This window comes from Oncorhynchus keta, chromosome 12 (genome assembly GCF_023373465.1).
Source record: "Oncorhynchus keta strain PuntledgeMale-10-30-2019 chromosome 12, Oket_V2, whole genome shotgun sequence".
Lineage (NCBI taxonomy): Eukaryota > Metazoa > Chordata > Actinopteri > Salmoniformes > Salmonidae > Oncorhynchus > Oncorhynchus keta.
This window is the reverse complement of record NC_068432.1, coordinates 23,047,500-23,071,006: the sequence shown is the minus strand read 5'-3', so window position 1 is coordinate 23,071,006 and position 23,507 is coordinate 23,047,500. Positions and strand designations below refer to the sequence as shown.

Sequence of the window (23,507 nt, the reverse complement as noted above, 5' to 3'; positions counted from 1 at the left end):
AAAAAGATTTCCCAAGCTTTAAACATCCCAAGGAGCACTGTGCAAGCGATAATATTGAAATGGAAGGAGTATCAGACCACTGCAAATCTATCAAGACCTGGCCGTCCCTCTAAACTTTCAGCTCATACAAGGAGAAGACTGATCAGAGATGCAGCCAAGAGGCCCATGAACACTCTGGATGAACTGCAGAGATCTACAGCTGAGGTGGGACACTCTGTCCATAGGACAACAATCAGTCGTATATTGCACAAATCAGGCCTTTATGGAAGAGTGGCAAGAAGAAAGCCATTTCTTAAAGATATCCATAAAAAGTGTTGTTTAAAGTTTGCCACAAGCCACCTGAGAGACACACCAAACATGTGGAAGAAGGTGCTCTGGTCAGATGAAACCAAAATTGAACTTTTTGGCAACAATGCAAAACATTATGTTTGGCGTAAAAGCAACACAGCTCATCACCCTGAACCCACTGTCAAACATGGTGGTGGTGGCAGCATCATGGTTTGGGCCTGCTTTTCTTCAGCAGGGACAGGGAAGATGGGAAGATGGATGGAGCCAAATACAGGACCATTCTGGAAGAAAACCTGATGGAGTCTGCAAAAGACCTGAGACTGGGACGGAGATTTGTCTTCCAACAAGACAATGATCCAAAACATAAAGCAAAATATACAATGGAATGGTTAAAAAATAAACATATCCAGGTGTTAGAATGGTCAAGTCAAAGTCCAGACCTGAATCCAATCGATAATCTGTGGAAAGAACTGAAAACTGCTGTTCACAAATGCTCTCCATCCAACCTCACTGAGCTCGAGCTGTTTTGCAAGGAGGAATGGGAAAAAATTTCAGTCTCTCGATGTGCGAAACTGATAGAGACATACCCCAAGCGACTTACAGCTGTAATCGCAGCAAAAGGTGGCGCTACAAAGTATTAACTTAAGGGGGCTGAATAATTTTGCACGCCCAATTTTTCAGTTTTTGATTTGTTAAAAAAGTTTGAAATATCCAATAAATGTCATTCCACTTCGTGATTGTGTCCCACTTGTTGTTGATTCTTCACAAGAAAATACAGTTTTATATCTTTATGTTTGAAGCTTGAAATGTGGCAAAAGGTCGCAAAGTTCAAGGGGGCCGAATACTTTCGCAAGGCACTGTATCTGAAACAAATAAATGACCCCTTACATCCACCCACCTGCCTGCTGCTCCCCCATTATTGACACCATTTTGAAGCTTGGAGAAAATGGCATACATTGAGAGAATGTATCATTCCATTGTATAGTATATACCATCATGCCTGCCATCATGCCTGTTGAGAGGCAGGTAATGATACATTTGTGATATAGGAATTATTATCTTTCCGCTGGGGGAAAGACAACAACAAAACAACTTACATAGGCAACATTTTTAAAATATTGAATGGTGATTTGAATCAGCAATACTTCTTTACCATAAATGATAATAATTAGCAAGTATATGATATAATTGATTGTATGTGTCTATTTAGGATCCATATAGATTCTATGAGACATGGAAATACCTTGGTTATCATCCAGACCAGACTATTACAATGCCCCAAGCCAAATCCTGCCTAGCCTGCAAAGCCTTACTACATCCACACACCACCTCCATCAAGTGAGGAGGGCCCAGGGGGGAGAGCTCTGTCTGAAAGCCCAATCACAGTGGCGTCAGCTGGGGATGGAGAAGTAGCAGCACAGCAGTGGGCACCATCAGGCCATAGTAAAGTTAATGATGCAGAATGGTGTCTTTTCTCCTGCCCCAGAAGAATGTCAATACAGGATGTTTAAGAACGCTGTACCTAATTACGCTTTTTAAATTCACAGCCGACATGATTGATGATTTTTGAAAGGGGGGCATTATCGATCCACCTCACAGACAAGTCCTATTGATTGCAAGTCTAGATTGACTATTACTTTTTTCTTTAGGCCGTCATTGTAAATAAGAATTTGAAAAGAACTGACTTGACTAGTTAAATAAAGGTTAAATAAGAACTTTTAAAAATCAGAGCATCTACAGTATGTGACCTGGTGGGTGTTTTTTTTCAGTGGCTAAATCATTACTTAAAAAGTATTTTGATGAAGGCCTTTATAGAGGATGTGGCAGTTGCAGCTGCTGTGTTGTGTTACTGACTGCAATCATCTGTAATGGATTGGTGAATGCACGGTTGCATTGGCAGCTCCCTACCTGCCTTCTCCTACAGCTCCCTCTTGACATGCTCATGTCGCAAGCTTATTTTATCATCAACTTTGTTATTCCTCACCAGCAGCAAGGTTGACAGCATCACTCTAGCACCTGCCTGTTACTTCACATCTAATGCTAGTCTAACTGCTATAGGAGATTCTGGGTAAATTTGATGTGACATAAGTTACTTTCCGCCTGGAGTCAATATAGAAGGAATGGAATTCCCTGTATGTTTTCAGGCTCCATTGTCAATGACAATTAAGAAACATTACTGCTATCAAACATTACAGATGCAAGATAGAGAATTTGAATGAATTGGAAAATGAACCAGAACAGAAAATAGATCATCAAGGACAATAACCACCCAAGCCACTGCTTGTTCAGCCCGTTATCATCCAGAAGGCAAGGTGAGTACAGGTGCATCAAAGCTGGGACTGAGAGACTGAAAAACAGCTTCTATCTCAAAGCCATCAGACTGTTAAATTATGTTAAATAGCCACCACTAGCACATGATAGGTTAACGCCTCTAATGGAACACTAGTCACTTTAATAATGTTTACATATTTTGCATTACTCATCTCATATGTATATACTTTATTCTATCCCTATTCTACTGTATCTAAGTCTATGCCACTCTGACATTGCTCGCTCAATATTTATATATTCTTAATTCCATTCCTTTACTTTAGATTTGTGTGTATTGTTGTGAAATTGTTAGATATTACTGTTAGATATTACTGCACCGTTAGAGCTAGAAACACAAGCATTTTTGCTACACATGCAATAACATCTGCTAAACACGTGTATGTGACAAATAACATTTGATTTGATTTGATCTTCTATGACATTATTCCAAGTGCACTTTAAATGGCAACATGGGCTCTACAATTGATAATTAAATTGTTTGCAGGCATAGTCATTTTGTTATTTTTGGAGGGAGCCCTTTCCCTTTGTGTAAATGTTTTGCAGGCACATTCATTTTGTTATTTTTGGAGAGAGCCCTTTCCCTTTTTGAAGGCCAAAGTTAATGCAGTCATAGAAAGAACTCTGATGGCCATGTGAGGAAAGTCCTGAGGGAGCAATGGCCTTGAATGAATGTGTGGCTGTGCGTGCATGTGAGAGAGAGAGAGCTCAGTTCAAACATACTGATCCTCAAATATCCTTTAGTTTCCAGTTCCATTAAAAGTATATTCTACAGTGAGTGTCTGCTAAAGGCTCTATTTTTGCTGCTCCCTCTTTTTCGGCAGAGCTTTCAGTTAAATGATGACAGATTGTGAGCTACCTGATATCCTTCATCATTCTTCCCAGTGGAGGTGTTTGTTCCGCCCTGAGTGGGTCCTGGAGGACTAACAAGCAGCCGGCATGTTTAAAGGACTATGGAGAAACATCTGCTCTCTCTTGCTTTACTTGCGATGAGAATGAAAACAACATAATAAAATAGAACAAATCAATCTATCAACTACAAATACACTCCCCTATCCTCAGTGCAGATTTTTGGATGATCAAATCCCCTTTTTGTCAATTTCTTGTGGTAAATTGAGTTTGCAAGAAAGGAATTTCACTGTACTAATGCATGTGACATTAAAAACTTGAAATTAGTAAGCAAGGCCATTTTGGCAGCTTTGCTGCATATTCCCCAGGATAACGCATTGCTTTAAGTCCTAAAGCCCAGGGTGTTTCGACTACAGTGTTTTTCCAAACTGTGGTGCATGTGGGCACCCCCAGGGGTAAACAAGTCAGCTGGAAGGTGTACATACATAGCCCACTTGGACTGACAATCTGTAATGGCAGACTTGTCTGTTGCTATTTTTTCATGTATATTATCAAGCCATTTTTATCAGTTTGATGATCCATAGGCCTATATTATCAAGTTAATTTACTTTCAGTTGAGTATTATTTTACCAGAGTTAATTAGCAGAGAGATTGCTATTGTGGCCAATTGCAATGGCTCAGTAGATAAATTATTTATCATGGATGTAATGTGGTCCTTCTCTATGTTATGTGGTTTTCTATATAGTGTTCCAAAATTGCTTTAACCATTTTCGATTGGGGTTGAGAGCATTTGATAAATGGCCTCAGAAGCCAAGCAAGAAAGATCACTTGCGTTTCTTCCTCTTGTTCGCTAGGGGGCAGTAAAGCCAATGCTCGCCACAATCACCAAGCAGACACTTTTCCAAGACAAAACCACTCTTTGGTTTGTCCATCATGGCTGCGCCCCTAGTTCAATGTGAAAGTAAGCGATCATGCTGCCATGAAGTAACCTTGCGCTACGTATAGAGTCACCGAAGTATGTTGGAATTTCAGCGATAGCTCGGCCAGATAAGTTTATATCATAAATGGCTTTCCGTGTGAGCATCTCGATTTTCGGGAAATCTTTACGTGTTCCGAGAGTTGCTAACGTGTCTGCGCCACTGGAAAATGCGTCACCGTTTCTCAGAACGGGTCAGTCATCTACCTTATCTGCTAAACTAGATTTAATATCTCAAAATAATAAGCGATGATGAAAATGTAATAGCCTTTCCCCTATCCAGAAATATACTTAATTTTGTCCGAAACAAATGTCTTATTATATTTTCTTGTCAGGCATGACAGCCATACCTTATAGTTGGCTGACTAGCTAATCAGATATAGTCAGCCAACGTTAGTTATTTCATTTTGAAGAAATTGATCTGTTGATGTCAGGTTACATACATGTAATTTAGCTATAATTAATTTGGAAAAAAAGTCAGATTCGTGCGTCATTGTAAACTAACGTTAGGCATAACAGTTGCATAAATTACCTGGCAAGTCTACGCAGTGATGGTGATAATCTCGATGTCTCTGTTGCTTTGGTTTAGGATGGGCTGCCCGTCGTCCAGGGACCAATAATGGACACGGTTTTCGCTTCACTCCTGCCTGTTTTATTACATCGGATGCGTTTTTGAGCAGACTGGAGAAAGGCAAAGCGGCGGAGACAGATGACACTCTTTATCACTATCCAACCTCAGTTCTGCCCGACAGCGGTAATCACAACTGCTGCCTCTGAAAATTAAAGAGTTGGTTACCTACGGGATTTAGGGCATCGCAGTACAGTTTCGCCTTATCGAAATGCTGCGCACTGAATGAATGTCTAAGAATATTATATATATATTCCATTGTATTCTGTAGATCTGTATTATGTATTTCATATTTTACTCATACATCTGATAAATCAACCCCTAAACTCTTGTTTCAGCTGAACAATTATCATTGCTGGTGAAGGATCCAGATCAACCAGAGAACTCAAAGGTTTTAAGAGTGGCCATCATTGGTGCCCCAAATGCTGGGAAGTCCACACTGTCCAACCAACTGCTTGGCAGAAAGGTACTTTACTTTATTGTAATGGCCAGTTTCTTCACTTTAAGTTGTACACATATGCATCAAGAGTCACTCTTAAGTCAGTCAGGAGTGTATTTCCATGAACACCAGTTTCTCTGAACAGGTGTTTGCCGTTTCCAAGAAAGTGCACACCACACGGTCCCGTGCCCTTGGCGTTCTCACAGAAGACGACACACAAATTGTGAGAATCAGCTCACAGACCTTGCATTTAGAATAGCAGCAATTTGACAAGTGTTTGTTTGTTTTTCAGGGCAGTCTTGCATTATGTACAGTATCTGCCCAATATACAAACTTTAGATGTATTAGATAACCAAACTTGTACATGCTTACTTATACATTGTCTCTCTAGATTTTACTGGACACTCCTGGACTCACTACACCTACAAAAGTCAAGAGGTGATTTGTTACACATGTTTCATTACTGTGGTATCATAGTGATAAAATGAAATAGGTGAATTTCCAACGGTGCTATTTATCTTCTCCACAGGCACCAGCTGGAGAAGTCTCTCCTCGAGGATCCTTGGAATACAGTCAAGGAAGCTAGTCTTGGTACTGTGTGACTCTTCACTTTTTGCAACTTTTCGGGCACTCAGATGATTGGCCATAACTCGCCCATTGCTTTAAAGCCAGTCTAGTCTATGCTTTTTAAACAGTATGTTGTCCCATACATTTTCACAATTCATTTGAAATAAATAATTTTGTGGGCAAATGTCGATGCACTGCATTGATTTTTCATGTATATAGGATTATGTGTGAGTGTCACTGGCCTATGCCATCATCTTAATGTCCTCTTCTTGTTGTTATTGCTTCAGTGGTGGTAATGGTAGATGTGTCAGACAAGTGGGCCTGCAACAAGCTGGACTTTGAGGTCCTGAAATGCCTGACCCAATACCCAGATGTCCCAGCAGTCCTAGTTCTCAATAAGGTACAACTTATTTATCACATGCATGCAAACCTCATCCTCTCCATGGCCTTGTCAATAATAACTGATCATATGTGCTGAGGTGAGATCATGGTTGTCATATGATATTATGCATTATTATGATGTAATCAATTTGGAACTGTCTACTACATGAATTGGCACATGAACTGTGTAATGTGTATGGCACAGGTTGACATGCTGAAGAGCAAGAGCAGGTTGTTGGAGATCACAGCAGATCTGACATGTGGAGTGGTGAACGGCCGGAAGCTGCAGGTCCGCAGGGTGATCAAGCCACCCTGGGCTGAGAGGAGGACAGACAGGGAGGCTAGGACATCAGGGTCTGGAGATGAGGACAAGCCAGGTGGTGATGTGGCTCATGGTGAGGGCAGTGAGGCCCAGTCAGGGCTGAGTAAGGAGCAGCTTAGGGTTCTGAAGACTCAACAGGGCTGGGCTCACTTCAAGGACGTATTCATGCTCTCTGCTGTGGATGGAGAGGATGTGGAGACACTGAAGGTAATGTTAGCATATGGTGATATAGGGACTTATGAAGCAATGTATCTAATACTAAGTTGACAAGTACATTCAATGTAGAATTATTTGAGTTATTTGAAAGCCATGGACATCAATTGTAGCTATGTTTATGTATAACACTTAACTAACAATTAACAATTGCTGTTGACATCTGTCTGTCTGCTCTACAGAGATACCTAGTAGTGGGGGCAAAGCCTGGGTCTTGGCAATACCACAGTGATGTCCTGACAGATCAGACTCCTGAGGAGATCTGCACCAACACTGTCAGAGAGAAGCTTCTGGAATATCTGCCCAAAGAAGTCCCTTACACAATGACGCAGGTGACTCGTCATAACAGACACACACAGACTGCAGAACCAGACAATGCACTGCACTCATATAGCCATATGCCGATATAGTGCATGTGCATGTGTCAACCATTTTAACTGTCAAGCACTATCTCCCATCCCAGCTTGAGATGTATTGTAGGGCCAGTGTCCAATCACAATTATTTTTGACTCTTTAGTCCCTAATATCTATCTGTATGCCAGATATAGATGTAGCACATATAGAGAAATACTCATGGTAGTACTACTTTTGAAATTATATTAACTTTTTATTTCTCGCAATTGCAGGCCATTGACTTGTGGCACGACAGGGAGAATGGAGAGCTGGATATAGCAGTAAAACTGTATGTGAAGAAAGAAAGTCACATGGTAAGTGTGCTGCATTTCTCAGTACTATTTTCAATGTAGATTTCGATATGTCCCTTGTTGTGAAACATGTCAAGGAGCACCACTACCAACCTAACTACATTACTAATGAACACGTGAGAAGCCATCAGTGGAAGGAGATAAAGACGAGGAGAAAAGCTGCTGGAACTTTCTTTTAGACGGAGCAAGGCTCCACGCTCTATGGTTTGGCCCTTCACATAGACCTGTCAATGTGTCGGTTCATCTGAACCGTCTCTTTGACTTATTTTCCTCCTCCCTTAAAATCACATCCCCATTGTGAGTCTACAGCTTGATTCTACGTGATATCTCTATCAGGGTTGGGGTCAATTCCACTTCAATTTAGTAAATTCCGGAAGTAAATTGAAATTGCAAATTTCAATTCCGAGCAATGAGGAAAATTGGAATTTCAGTTTACTTTCTGAGTGGAGTTCAGGCCAACTGATCTGTGTTCCGTCACACCCATCTCCACCTAATGTTGGAGATATGAAGCTGCTCTACCATGTGTTCTCATACTGATAGTTACATGTGTAGATAAACTGTGTCCTCAGACTCACGAGTTTCAAGTCACGATGCCCGGAGTCTTCTTTAGCCTGTAATACCTTGTAAATATCTGAGCACTCCTTTTTAAACCATACATTTTTAATGGCAGACAGACAGGATGGATGTGAGCCTACATCTGCATTGGTGCAGCAGTGCTCAAAGTGATTCAAACCTGACCCCTGCACCAGACTGCTCTCTAGGTTTTTATTCAGCTAAGGGAATGGTGACAAAGTTGAAAATCATTGATTTACTGTATATTTAGTTGTTAGGACCTAGTGATTATTACAGTATACATTCTTCATATCTGCTGTGGTAACTGTGGCCCTCTTGTGGACTTAAAACATTGACATATTGAAATGCATGCTCATATTATTATACTGTATTTCCTCTGTCCTTCATTTCTCCTGATGACAGAAAATGGTGATTGGCCAGGCTGGTCAGATGGTTGCCAGGATAGCCAGAGAGGCTGGAGACGACCTGAGCACAGTGTTCCTCAGGGAGGTCAAGCTGAGGCTCTCTGTGAAGGTGAAGAACTGACGAGGATTATGATGAACTGAGTGTTATGATCATCTAGGGGACAGTTTTATGGTGGCCTTGTGAATAGGAAATGAACACTGTTGGACTCACTATTTTCAAGGAAAAATCTGACCGGTTTCTACTTCTTAACTATCAAATCAAAGTTTATTTGTCACATGCACCGAGTACAACCGGTGTAGACCTTACAGTGAAATGCTTACTTACAGGCTCTAACCAATAGTGCAAAAAAGGTATTAGGGGAACAATAGGTAAGTAAAGAAATAAAACAACAGTGAAAAATAACAGTAGCGAGGCTAGATACAGACACCGGTTAGTCAGGCTGATTGAGGTAGTATATACATGTAGATATGGTTAAAGTGACTATGCATATATGATGAACAGAGAGTAGCAGTAGTGTAAAGAGGGGTTGGTGGGTAGTGGGACACAATGCTGATAGCCCGGTTAGCCAATGTGCGGGAGCACTGGTTGGTCGGCCCAATTGAGGTAGTATGTACATGAATGTATAGTTAAAGTGACTATGCATATATGATAAACAGAGTAGCAGGGGGGGGAACACAATGCAAATAGTCCGGGGAGCCATTTGATTACCTGTTCAGGAGTCTTATGGCTTGGGGGTAAAAACTGTTGAGAAGCCTTTTTGTCCTAGACTTGGCACTCCGGTACTGCTTGCCATGCGGTAGTAGAGAGAACAGTCTATGATTGGGGTGGCTGGGGTCTTTGACAATTTTTAGGGCCTTCCTCTGACACCGCCTGGTGTAGAGGTCCTGGATGGCAGGCTACTTAGCCCCAGTGATGTACTGTACTACCCTCTGTAGTGCCTTACGGTCAGAGACCGAGCAATTGCCGTACCAGGCAGTGATGCAACCAGTCAGGATGCTCTCGATGTTGCAGCTGTAGAACCTTTTGAGGTTCTCAGGACCCATGCCAAATCTTTTTAGTTTCCTGAGGGGGAATAGGCTTTGGACAGACCTGTAGCTAAAATGTGCTGCTGAGAGATTGTAAAGGCTCATCATGAGTCAGCTAGTGAGATAGCCATCAGAAACAGAGAGACAGCACTCTCTCCCCTGGAACTTGGTCCCAGCCTCATCTACAGTCACTTCTCTCAAGGGTCAGAATACTGTGTTCTTGCATAAGCATTCTTCTTACGTAAAAGATGACTTGCAGATATTTGTTTTTATTTTCAGAGCTTCTGTAAGATTTTCTTTTAATTTCAATTTTGACCTCTTAATTAAACAGCTCTATTTTGGTGTGTGTGTGTGGTGGGGGTTGGGCCGAGCTGTGAAAAGGTTTCTGGTTTATCTTGGGCTTCCAGAAGCTTCCCCTTGGCAGTAGACCTCTGCTAGCCTGGCCTGCTGATAATTGAACTGGGAGTAGCACAGTCATGTTCTGTCTGTCGAATGTCCCTGTTGTTCTATCCAGCCCCTGCCTATCTCCGTCTCGCACTCTCTTGCTCAGCTGCCCATTGCAGTCCCCTCAAGCCTCCATTTCTATCACTCTTTCTTTTGTCTCTCATAGCAAAACTCAGCCCGAGAACTGAATTCTCAACTCTTTAATGGAAGGCAAAATGGAGCGCTAACCTGCTTGTAAAATGGGTCAGATAATAGTGATTAGGTTCATTCCCCCCCCCTGTGAGTTTGCTCTGAGCTTCTTTCTCTATCCAGGCTACCTTGATGAATAACAAGTGTGTGCCCTCTGTGGCCTAAAGGAAGGGCAAAGAGCGAAAAAGAGAGGAAAGGCTGGAGTGTCTCAATGAAGAGACCGAGAGGGCTGTGATGTCTTGTTTACTGTGTACAGAAACAGCTGCTCTCCATTGATTACTGACATTTACACTGCTAACTTGTGTAGAATGCTAGACTTGATCTCAGATTAGACTAACCAACTGCTTTTTAAAGCTGTACACTGTGGATATGAAATTGAATAAATAAACTAAACATTCATACAATTGTATGTGTAACCTGCAAATGCATTAAGGTGGTAACCTTGGTAACAGTATTCCACCTTTAGAGTAAGATGTACACCCAGACATTGATAGTAATTTGGTTTTGAATTAAAACATTTATTTCACAAGTCAACAAACACCTTACAATTAAAATATCTAAATCAGTTCTTATACACAATTCTGGTTCTTGGTATTACTAATCTGTTGTAAACAAATGCTCCTTTGTTGCAAGGAAGAAAAGTCCAGTCCACCCGTTTTTAGTTTCCTTTGTCGCAACTCCAGATGACATTGAGAAGCAGCAATAGAACCCTTACCATTGCTAAAACTCAGTAATGGTAACGGTTTGATCGCCACCCTCTAGCTTCCAACCGCATCTGTCCATCCGTTTGTGTGTGTACTACTGTAGCTATTACATTGAGAGGTGTCAATAGAACCCTTACCATTGCTAAAACTCAGTAATGGTAACGGTTTGATCGCCACCCTCTAGCTTCCAACCGCCAGCAGCGTCTAGCTTCCAACCGCCAGCAGCGTCTGTCCATCCGTTCGTGTGTGTACAAATGTAGCTATGACATTGAGAGGCGTCAATAGAACCCTTACCATTGCTAAAACTCAGTAATGGTAACGGTTTGATCGCCACCCTCTAGCTTCCAACCATCAACAGTGTGTGTGGGTGCTGATAGTAGCTAGAAGGGGGAATGAGACCCTGGATAGTACATCATCTATACTGTAGTGTCACCATAACGAACTTACAGTATATGATGATATCCTGTCCAGGGTACAAGACCAACATACAATGTCCCATGATGACTTCACCTAAATGAATAAACCTGTTGGAAAAAAAGAGAATGGATATTACATATTAAACACACACAAACCAATACAGAGAAACTGGTTTGAGTCAATATGTTGTTAATGTATTAACATTGAGAAGTCAACCACCCTGGGTATGAATACAATATGCATGCTATATTCTAGAATGATATTATATTTTCCCAGACATAAAATGCATCCGTGATACACAGAAATGTCAGGTGTCCAAATCTTTTTGAGGAGTCCTATTACAAGACTAACCAAGTGCAGGTCCCACATTGCATTATATCGATAGCGTGTACATGCGTTCCTTTGATGCAATTGCTTGTGGTTAACTAAAAAACACCACTTGCAGATCCTCATAATAGAGGACCTTCTCTAAACACCAGCTCTCTCCCCTAATGATCCACCTTCAAATGAAGCACAACCGACAGCGGTAGATGTTTCGTGACTTGGTTAGGTGATCAAAAACGTCTGTAAATATCACAGAATTGGCCTTTAAGTGCTCACCTCCACATCTGTTCTGTCTGCGTTGTCCTCAGTCTCCTCTTCAAGAACAAAGTGTTATTTAAGGGTGTTGATGGTGCTCTTAACACGCTGCTCTGGTTTACAACCACCAGCACATCTCCAACAGCACCAGGTTGTTCACAGACCCCTGACAGCTTGGAATGGTCTCCTTTAAGGCCACCAGCTCATTTACATATGGTGATGACATCACAGCTCTGGTCCCCTTATCTATCATGTTCTGGGTCTGGTCCAGTTTGTCTCTGACCAATGACATGCCCCCACCCCTTCTAATCAGACCCCAAACAGTTTTGCAATAACAGGTGTTTGACATCTCGCCTCGACGCCCCTCCATGCCCCCATACAAAGTACGTTTTTTTGGAAAGAGATACTAGGCCCTTATTTTGGCATGGTTATTTGACCTACACCATATACAGTACATTCGGGAAAGTATTCAGACCCATGACTTTTAACACATTTTGTTACGTTACAGCCTTATTCTAAAATTGATTTTCTTTTAAATTCCCCCTCATCAATCTACACACAATACCCCATTATGACAACGCAGAAACAGGTTTTTAGAAATGTGTGTAAAACCCCCATCCCGGAAATATCACATTTACATAAATATTCAGACCCTTTACTCAGTACTTTGTTGAAGCACCTTTGGCAGCGATTACAGCCTTGAGTCTTCTTGGGTATGACTCAAGGTGACTGATTGGTGGAGTGTTGCAGAGATGGTTATCCTTCTGGAAGGTGCTCCCATCTCCACAGAGGAACTCTGGAGCTCTGTCAGTGACCATCAGATTCTTGGTCACCTCCCTGAGAAAGGCCTTTCTCCCCCGATTGCTCAGTTTGGCCGGGAAACCAGCTCTGGCAAGTCTTGGTGGTTCCAAACTTCTTCCATTTAAGAATGATGGAGGCCATTGTGTTCTTGGGGACCTTCAATGCTGCAGAAATGTTTTGGTAACCTTCCCCAGATCTGTGCCTCGACACAATCCTGTCTCGGAGCTCTACGGGCAATTCCTTCGACCTCAAGGCTTGTTTTTTGCTCTGACATGCACTGCCAACTGTGGATATAGACCGGTGTGTACCTTTCCAAATAATGTGCAATCAATTGAATTTACCACAGGTGGACTTCAAGTTGTAGAAACATTTCAAGGATGATCAATGGAAACAGGATGCACCTGAGCTCAATTTTGGGTTTGAATACTTATGTAAATAAGATATCTGTTTTTAGTTTTTTATAAATTAGCGAAAATGTATCAACCTGTTTTCGCTTTGTCATTATGTTTTTTTGTGTGTAGATTGAGGGAAACATTAATCCATTTTAGGTTAAGGCTGTAACGTAACAAAATGTGGTAAAAGAGACGGGGTCTGAATACTTTCCAAATGCACTGTATACACACACAAGTATGTGGACACCCTTCAAAATTGTGAATTTGGCTATTCCAGCCACACTCGTTGCTGACGTGTATAAAATCAAGCACACAGCCATGCAGTCTCCATAGACAAACATTGGCTGTAGAATGGCCTTGCTGAAGAGCTCAGTGACTTTCAACGTGTCACGGTGATAGGATGCCACCTTTTCTAACAAATCAGTTCGTCAAATTTCTCTCTTCGTCAATTGTAAGTGCTGTTATTGTGAAGTGGAAAAATCTAGGAGTAACAACAGCTCACCCGCAAAGTGGTAGGCCACACAAGCTCACAGAACTGGACTGCTGAGTGCTGAAGTGCGCAAAAATCGTCTGTCCCAGGTTGCAAAACTCACTAGCGAGTTCCAAACTGCCTCTGGAAGCAACATCAGCACAAGAACCTTTTGGTTGGGAGCTTCATGAAATCGGTTTCCATGGCCGAGAGCTGCACACTAGCCTAAGATCAGCATGCACAATGCCAAGCGTTGGCTGGAATGGTGTAACGTTTGCTGCCATTGGACTCTGGAGCAGTGTAAACGCGTTCTCTGGAGGGATGAATCACACTTCACCATCTGGAAGTCTGACTTACAAATCTGGGTTTGGCGGATGCCAGGAGAACACTACAGTGCCTTGCAAAATGATTAATCCCCCTTGCCGTTTTTCCTATTTTGTTGCGTTACAACTTGTAATTTAAATGGATGATTTTTAATTTGATTTAATATAATGGACATCACAAAATAGTATAAATAGGAAATAGAAAAAATATCTTGTTTTAAAAAAAATCCCAAAATATTTTCATTTTAAAAAGATCAGAAACTTTGAACATCCCATGGAGAACCATTAAATCCATTATTAAACAATGTAAAGAATATGACACCTCAAAAAACTGCCAAGAGATGGCTGCCCACCAAAACTCACAGACCAGGCAAGGAGGGTATTATTCAGAGAGGCAACAAAGAGACCAAAGATAACCCTGAAGGAGCTGCAAAGCTCCGTAGCGAAGATTGGAGTATCTGCCCGTAGGACCACTTTAAGCCGTACACTCCACAGAGCTGGGCTTTACGGAAGAGTGTCCAGAAAAAAAAGACATTGCTTCACCTCTTTGAAAAATAAAATAAGCAAACACGTTTGGTGTTCACCAAAAGGCAGGTGGGAGACTCCCCAAACATATGAAAGAAGGTACTCTGGTCAGATGAGACTAAAATGTAGCTTTTTGGCCATAATGGAAAATGCTATTTCTGACGCAAACCCGACACCTCTCATCACCCTGAGAACACCAACACAATGATGTTTTTCATCAGCAGGGACTGGGAAACTGGTCAGAATTTAAGGAAATTCTTGAAGGGAAACCTGTTTCAGTCTTCCAGAGATTTGAGACTGGGATGGATGTTCACCTTCCAACAGAACAATGACCCTAAACATACTGCTAAAGCAACACTCGAGTGGTTTAAGGAAAAACATTTAAATGTCTTGGAATGGCCAAGTCAAAGCCCAGACCTCAATCCAATTGAGAATCTGTGGTATGACTTAAAGATCGCTGTACTCCAGCAGAACCCATCCAACTTGAAGGAGCTGGAGCAGTTTTGCCTTGAAGAATGGGCAAACATCCTAGTGGCTCGATGTGCCAAGTTTATAGAGACATACCACAAGAGACTGGCAGCTTAAATTGCTGCAAAAGGTGGCTCTACAAAGTATTGACTTTGGGGGGTGAATAGTTATGCAAGCTCAAGTTTTCCATTCTTTTGTCTTATTTCTTGTTTGTTTCACCCCAAAAATATTTTGCGTCTTCAAAGTGGTAGGCATGTTGGGTAAATCAAATGATACAATCCCCCCACCCAAATATATTTTAATTCCAGGTTGTAAGGCAACAAAATAGCAACAACTGTAAAGTTTGGTGGAGGGGGAATAATGGTCTGGAGCTGCTTTTCATGGTTCGGGCTAGGTCCCTTAGTTCCAGCGAAGGGAAATATTAACGCTACAGCATACAATGACATTCTAGACGATTCTGTGGTTTCAAACTTTGTGGCAACAGTTTGGGGAAGGCCCTTTCCTGTTTCAGCATGACAATGCCCCCTTGCACAAAGCGAGGTCCATAAAGAAATGGTTTGTCGAGATCGGTGTGGCCTTGACTGGCCTGCACAGAGCCCTGACCTCAACCCCATCAAAAACCTTTCGGATGAATCGGAATGCCAACTGCGAGCCTGGCCTAATCGCTCAACATCAGTGCCCGACCTCACTAAAGCTTGTGTCTGAATGGAAGCAAGTATCCGCAGCAATGTTCCAACATCTAGTGGAAAGCCTTCCCAGAAGAGTGGAGACTGTTATAGCAGCAAAGGGGGAGTGACCAACTCCATATTAATGGCCATGATTTTGGAATGAGATGTTTGACGAACAGGTGTCCACATACTTTTGGTCATGTAGTGTATCTTTCCACCATCGCATTTTAAGAGGTGTTTTGTTTTACATCTTGTCTAATTATTTTTTGTCAATATTCAGACGCACCCAATCAAACATTGTTCAAACATGACGTGAACTTAACTGGTTATTGAAGTAACTGAATAATTTAACATTATGACTTGAAGAGAACCACCTAAGAAACAGACAACTGAGATGATTCCTCTTGAAACTTTCAAAAATGTGTTGCAACAGCACATCCATACAGATTTTCCCTACCACACAGACTTTATAGTTCATGCCATGGAAATGCAATCAATTGCGGCTTAGATCTTGAGTACAAAGGAAAGGGTACCCAAGCATCAGCAGCTCATTTCAACTGAATATGATGCAATGACTCTTCTTGATGTAGATGTTTGTCGTTTGAATCATCTACATATCAAATATAACTGCAACCATCTTCCAGGAGCTTTCATTGTGGGTGGCATTATATGGCACCATATTTGTATAATATTTCAACTAAATTAAATGTATGGATGATGTACGCGGGAGGTGTCAGGTGACACGGTTTAGGGTGAGGGCTGGGTGAGGGTGACAACTTAGCCCAGTCACAGTGGAGACTGACTCTCCAGTTTGGGTGCGGACCAAGGGTGTTTGATTGGTTGGGTTGAGCCTAAAGATAAAGACGTTAGCAGGCCTATCTGGGCGGCACCAGACTATGGGCTAGGGAAATAGATTTCCGTGAATTTTACATCGCATTATTTTCTGTGGCCCGGCAAACATGAACGAGCACGAGGACATGCATTTATTTGAGTGTTGAAGGATTTTTACAAAATGTCTGTCCAGCCAGTGACATCAGACAGACATGAGAAGGTCATGTTACTGTATGCTATTTGTTTGTGCCCAGAATGAAGGTTTGTCTATTTGAGTGTCAGGCTTTTACATTTTGTTTTTATCAGAGTTTTATTTACTGTTTTGTCTTGCTTTACTCTGTAGGGATTGTTTCACATTTCACATGCGATAAGTGAAATTAAATGAGCTATTAACATAATGAATTATCAGATGCAAGTATTGGAAAAATAAAAAATGACCTAAAATATCCCCAAAAGAAAATTAACATGCAGGACTCTTGGGTAATACGCCTGATGCAGTGAATTTTGTAGTGTAGTAACTTGAATGAAAGTAAGTTGCTATTTATATACATTTATAGAACTGTTCTGTTTTACCTCTGCATAACATGAGTCTCCAGTCCATATATGTTCTTTGAGGGCCCTGTATCTTCTTACGCTGGGATAAGATATTTGTAAGCTCTATGAAATGTGCATTTAATATGTAGAATGACATATCCATTCCTAATGATCATTTGATGTGTGTGTCGGGGAAGCTACTCTGAAAAGATAACCAAGCTACCAAATACTTCACACTGAAAGAAGTTAAGTAAACTATATTTTTCTTACTGGTAGCTTATCTAAAAAGGTACTTCGAAAAAGTATACTGAACAAAATTATAAACGCAACATGCAAACGTTTTAACAATTTTACTGAGTTACAGTTCATATAAGGAAATCAGTTAATTGAAATAAATTAATCAGGCCCTAATCTATGGATATCACATGACTGGGCAGGGGCACAGAATGAGTTTTCCCCCACAAATGGGCTTTATTATAGACAGGAGGCCTTTACTGAATGTGTAAGTTGTCACTCTAAACCAGGGGTAGGCAACTAGTTAGTTTGGAACATCTTTTTGTACACTTGAAATTGACCATGTCACTCTGTATAAAGATAGGAGACAAGCGAGGAATACAAAACAAAAGGGCGAGGTGTAAAGCTCTAAATAACACATGGGACGAGGCCTGTAAAACAACTGCAGAATAACACGTAGCATGGAAACCGATGACAACAGCACAAGACCAACGGACATGGTAACAATAACCGACAAGGACAATGGGGAACAGAGGGCACATATACACATACTAATCAGGTGGAATGGGAACCAGGTGTGCGTAATTAGACAAGACAGTCCAGGGTTGATGGTAATTAATCTAGTTCAGTGACGTCTAGAAGGCCATAACGTAGACCTCAGAAGCTGGTGAATGGAATGAGCAGCAGCACCAAGGGGATCCGTGACAGACCACAATAAGAGATTATTTTCAATTACAATCATTTCATACCTTGATTACATTGAGAATTTTTTTTCATGTATTCTTGGGAATACCGATTTCCTAAATTAAATTCATTTTTAGCTGAATTTCTGGTGATTTTACTGTCTTTTTTAACCTAACCCCATATAAACACAAAAACATCCTATGGCGTTCTGCATTAGCATCGAACAGCCCCCGTGATATGCAGCTGTTCAGGGAAGCTAGAAACCATTATACACAGGCAGTTAGAAAAGCCAAGGCTAGCCTTTTCAAGCAGAAATTTGCTTCCTGCAACACTAACTCAAAAAAGTTCTGGGACACTGTAAAGTCCATGGAGAATAAGAACACCTCTTCCCAGCTGCCCACTGCACTGAAGATAGGAAACACTGTCACCACTGATAAATCGACTATAATTGAGAATTTCAATAAGCATTTTTCTACGGCTGGCCATGCTTTCCACCTGGCTACTCCTACCCCGGTCAACAGCATTGCACCCCCCACAACAACTCGCCCAAGCCTTCCCCATTTCTCCTTCTCCCAAATTCAGTCAGCTGATGTTCTGAAAGAGCTGCAAAATCTGGACCCCTACAAATCAGCCGGGCTAGACAATCTGGACCCTTTCGTTCTAAAATGATATGTCGAAATGGTTGCCACCCCTATTACTAGCCTGTTCAACCTCTCTTTCTTGTCGTCTGAGATTCCCAAAGATTGCAAAGCAGCTGCGGTCATCCCCCTCTTCAAAGGGGGGGACACTCTTGACCCAAACTGCTACAGACCTATATCTATCCTACCCTGCCTTTCTTAGGTCTTCGAAAGCCAAGTCAACAAACAGATTACCGACCATTTCGAATCTCACCGTACCTTCTCTGCTATGCAATCTGGTTTCAGAGCTGGTCATGGGTGCACCTCAGCCACGCTCAAGGTCCTAAACGATATCTTAACCGCCATCGATAAGAAACATTACTGTGCAGCCGTATTCATTGATCTGGCCAAGGCTTTCGACTGTCAATCACCACATCCTCATCGGCAGACTCGACAGCCTTGGTTTCTCAAATGATTGCCTCGCCTGGTTCACCAACTACTTCTCTGATAGAGTTCAGTGTGTCAAATCGGAGGGTCTGCTGTCCGGACCTCTGGCAGTCTCTATGGGGGTGCCACAGGGTTCAATTATTGGACCGACTCTCTTCTCTGTATACATCAATGATGTCGCTCTTGCTGCTGGTGAGTCTCTGATCCACCTCTACGCAGACGACACCATTCTGTATACTTCTGGCCCTTCTTTGGACACTGTGTTATCTAACCTCCAGAAGTGCTTCAATGCCATACAACTCTCCTTCCGTGGCCTCCAATTCCTCTTAAATACAAGTACAACTAAATGCATGCTCTTCAACCGATCGCTGCCTGCACCTGCCCGCCTGTCCAACATCACTACTCTGGACGGCTCTGACTTAGAATACGTGGACAAATCCAAATCAAATCAAATCAAATTTTATTTGTCACATACACATGGTTAGCAGATGTTAATGCGAGTGTAGCGAAATGCTTGTGCTTCTAGTTCCGACAATGCAGTGATAACCAACAAGTAATCTAACTAACAATTCCAAAACTACTGTCTTATACACAGTGTAAGGGGATAAAGAATATGTACATAAGGATATATGAATGAGTGATGGTACAGGGCAGCATACAGTAGATGGTATCGAGTACAGTATATACATATGAGATGAGTATGTAGACAAAGTAAACAAAGTGGCATAGTTAAAGTGGCTAGTGATACATGTATTACATAAGGATGCAGTCGATGATATAGAGTACAGTATATACGTATGCATATGAGATGAATGATGTAGGGTAAGTAACATTATATAAGGTAGTGTTACGGATACAGTTATCCTGTGTGTGTGTGTATCCTGTGTGTGTGTTTCTTTTCTCTCCTTCTCCCCTCACAGGTGAAAATTATCACTCCCCAATCAGTCAACAATCAATCATCAATCAGAAGACACACCTTATCCTGTTTCCTAACCTATCACAGTTCCTTCCCCATGGTTTAAAAACCCCATCATTTGTTTGTTCTAGAGCTCAATCTCTCTGTAAATGCCATGTTTGTAGGTCTCTGTGGTTCACTCTCGCTTTGTGTCTTAACCTCTCTTTTGTTTAATCACCTCATAGCACTTTGTCATCACCTGTGAGTATTGTTTTTGGTTATGGTGTATGTTTGTTGCTGGTGGGAAAAGGGGGAAACTAAGACAAATCGCCCATGGGCATACACTACCCGTAGGTGAACTTTGTTAAATACACTAGTTAGAACTGGGCGGACCACCCACTGTATTTTTGGTTAGTTAGCTGTTGTTAAAGTAGGCTAGTCTAGCTTAGGGGTGTTTTTGAATACTTATTGTTTCTTTCATTGGGTCCAGCTCAGCCCCTTTTCCTGCTCCCCCCATTACCGTGTGTTTATAAATAAACCTGGAGTTTGACGGTAGATTTCTGTTGTCGTGGTTATTTCGTTCACACTTTTACTTCGTCACAATAATAATTTGCATGAGTTATGTTACGGGTCTTTGTGACCCCAGACAACTTCCTACAGTACTCAGTCATGGCTTTTGGGATGCGAAATGCACCAGCCACCTTCCAACGACTGGTTAACTCCGTATTAGCTGGCGTTCCTAATTGTAGTGCATACCTTGATGACCTAGTGATTTATTCGTCTGAGTGGTCAGATCATGTTGACTCGCTAAGGGTAGTATGTGAACGGTTGGCAGCTGCTTCTCTAACCCTGAACTTGGCAAAGTGCGAGTTTGGGAAGGCTACTGTTACCTATCTCGGTAAAGAGGTTGGCCATGGACAGGTGCGCCCTGTTGATGCCAAGGTCTTGGCTATAACTGTATTCCCTGCACCTACCACCAGACGAGAGCTACGCCGCTTTTTAGGGATGGTTGGCTACTACCGTAGCTTCTGTAAGAATTTCTCTGCGGTAGTTGCTCCATTGACCGATTTGCTTAGTCCGGCTAGATCATTTGTGTGGTCCCCTGATTGTAAGAGAGCTTTTGAATCAGCGAAATCACTCTTATGTAGTACACCTGTACTTGCTGCTCCAGATTTTGAACAACCGCTCAAACTTGAGGTAGATGCTAGTGCCAGAGGTGCTGGTGCTGTTCTACTGCAGCAGGACAAGAGTGGAGTGGATCATCCCGTTTGTTATTTTTCACGTAAATTTAATAAATGTCAAACTATGCGACAATAGAACAAGAAGATCTTGCTTTGTTGTTGGCTCTGCAATACTTAGAAGTATATATTGGTTCCAGTGCCCTACCCGTGATTGTATATACTGACCATAACCCTTTAGTTTTTCTCCACTGAATGTACAACCAGAACCAAAAAATCACTGGGGAAGCCAAGCCCCCCCTAAAAAAACATGTGTTGTGATAATTGCGTTGTTTGCTCTATAACCTGTTCATTCATAATCCTTGCGAACTTGATATATAGGCCTAAAGGCCGAGACAATAAGACAGTGGCAGAATAAATTCAACCTTACAGGATTTATCATAAAACCGCATAGCAACTTCTGTTCAGTAAAGTCCACAGAGCATATTGCATGTACAGTAAGACAGTTACATGACCTACAGCATGGTCAAGCAACATTTTCGGACCACTAAACTATTGATTTAGAACCACAGAGTTACGGCAAGTCGCAAAGAAAACAGGAGCTGCTTGCACCATTTCAACTTCACCATCAAGTCACCTTTGCTTAGTCTAATACAGTGACAACTAAAAGATACCAAAAACAATTTAGTCCAGTCAACGTAAGCTAAATATGATGGGCCTGTCCATGGATCTGATTTGTGTGTGTGTGTGTGCAAGTATAAAAACATGTTTCATGTTGACAAAATGGTCTATCACTGTGTCATACAGTACACAGTTTATTTTTTGTTGTCCTAGGCTACCTGGCTAAAATGCTTGCTTGCTAGCTTAACTTCCATTTATGGGCTATGTTCGCTAGTTAACATTAGCCTTTTAGCTACATATTGAACTTCCATCCTCTCAGGCCAAGGGTACAATGTATGAATTAATGGTTGGATCAGAATCGCCGTTATAATCATTGGCCAGTGCGGAGAATTAAGTAAAACCACAAATCCAAATCTCCATCCATGGCTAATTTAGCAAAGAGACCATTTTGCTAGCTGGCTAGCTAGCCACCGCAGGACAACAACACAATGAGATGCAAAAATGTACGTTCTGTCAATGATGTATGCTCTCAATGGGATTTGATAGGAGTGATGCCAAATCCAAGCTGGCTTCCCTTGACACTTTCTTTTGGTGCACCAGGACCATTCACAGTTGAGCTCACTCAGTTTAGCTCAATGCTGATTGGCTAATTATTTATATCCTTTTTGTCAAAGAGGCCAGATGCTCGCTGGCTTCTCTTTTGCCTTCAATGTTACAGGCGGAAACAATGTCATACTCGTTTGGACCAGACAGCATCAGATAGATGGCCTACACATAGAGACAGAGGGGTGCTGTTTTGCTCGGATGCTTTCTCCTGTGAGATACATTCAGTATCTTGCAAATTGAAAGGGAAAGGGGTATACCTAGTCAGTTGTACAACTGAATGACTTCAACTGAAATGTGTCTACCACATTAACCCAACCCCTCTGAATCAGAGAGGTGCGGGGGGCTGCCATAATCGATATCCACGTCTTAGGTGCCCGGGAACAGTGGGTTAACTGCCTTGCTCAGGGCAAAGTACAATTATGAAACACAGAGATTAAATATTTATTTATTTTTTTGTCAATTTTTTGGAGAAGCCTGGCTTCCCACACCACAGGATTAGCACCTTGCCAGGGAGTTGGGGGTTTTGAAGTTGGGGAACCCCAATGTCACTGACTATACTGAACACCCCCCCACCCTGCTCCCCTCTTTTCACACACCAACATTTAGGCTACTCTAAACTGAAAGATCAAAGTGGGGTTCCGATTGATGTCCCAACACCTCACACACCTCTGTCTTGTCTTCCATATGGGAGGAAAAAGTATAGGGGATTACTGTCTGAATCAGATCTCAAGTGCAGATCACTGATCTCGGTATGAGTTTGGAGTAAATCAGAGTGGGATAACAAGAGCACTCACTGACTGGCGCTCCAAGGCCATGTATCTGTATGAGAAGCCGCTCTGTGGAGACTACCCATTTTTTATTATTTGTAATTTTTTTTAACCTTTATTTAACTCCGCAAGTCAGTTAAGAACAAATTCTTATTTACAATGACAGCCTACCAAAAGACAAAAGGCCTCCTGTGGGGATGGGGGCTGGGATTAAAAAGAAAAATAAATTAAATAAAAAATATAGGACAAAACACACATCACGACAAGAGACAACACTACATAAAGAGAGACCTAAGACAACAACATAGCATCGCAGCGACACATGACAACACAGCATGGTAGCAACACAACATGACAACAACATGGTAGCAACACAACATGGCAGCAGCACAACATGGTAGCAGCACAAAAGAGGG

At 41.8% G+C, this 23,507-nt stretch overlaps 2 protein-coding genes across 11 annotated transcripts in view; one reads left to right on the top strand and one right to left on the bottom strand.

Moving 5' to 3' along the window:
- LOC118391146 (protein FAM222B) overlaps window positions 1-23,507 on the bottom strand; it is a 141,445-nt gene that overhangs the window by 85,653 nt on the left and 32,285 nt on the right. For 5 of the 10 annotated variants that reach the window (XM_035782210.2, XM_052457844.1, XM_035782214.2 and 2 more), the window contains exon 1: window positions 4,974-5,119. The exons of 4 other annotated variants lie outside the window; for them this stretch is intronic. The gene's annotated coding sequence lies outside the window, so the exon portion shown is untranslated. Of the gene's footprint in view, window positions 1-4,973; window positions 5,120-23,507 lie in introns of those variants that run through there. One more of the 10 variants, XM_035782226.2, reaches the window with a different exon arrangement.
- On the top strand, window positions 4,373-10,735 carry eral1 (Era-like 12S mitochondrial rRNA chaperone 1). Its single transcript, XM_035782228.2, has 11 exons — window positions 4,373-4,635; window positions 5,031-5,195; window positions 5,408-5,535; window positions 5,654-5,731; window positions 5,900-5,946; window positions 6,038-6,099; window positions 6,363-6,475; window positions 6,662-6,985; window positions 7,174-7,323; window positions 7,618-7,698; window positions 8,671-10,735. Exons 1-11 carry the CDS (start codon window positions 4,530-4,532, stop codon window positions 8,791-8,793), a joined length of 1,377 nt encoding a protein of 458 aa, XP_035638121.1. The 5' UTR covers window positions 4,373-4,529; the 3' UTR covers window positions 8,794-10,735.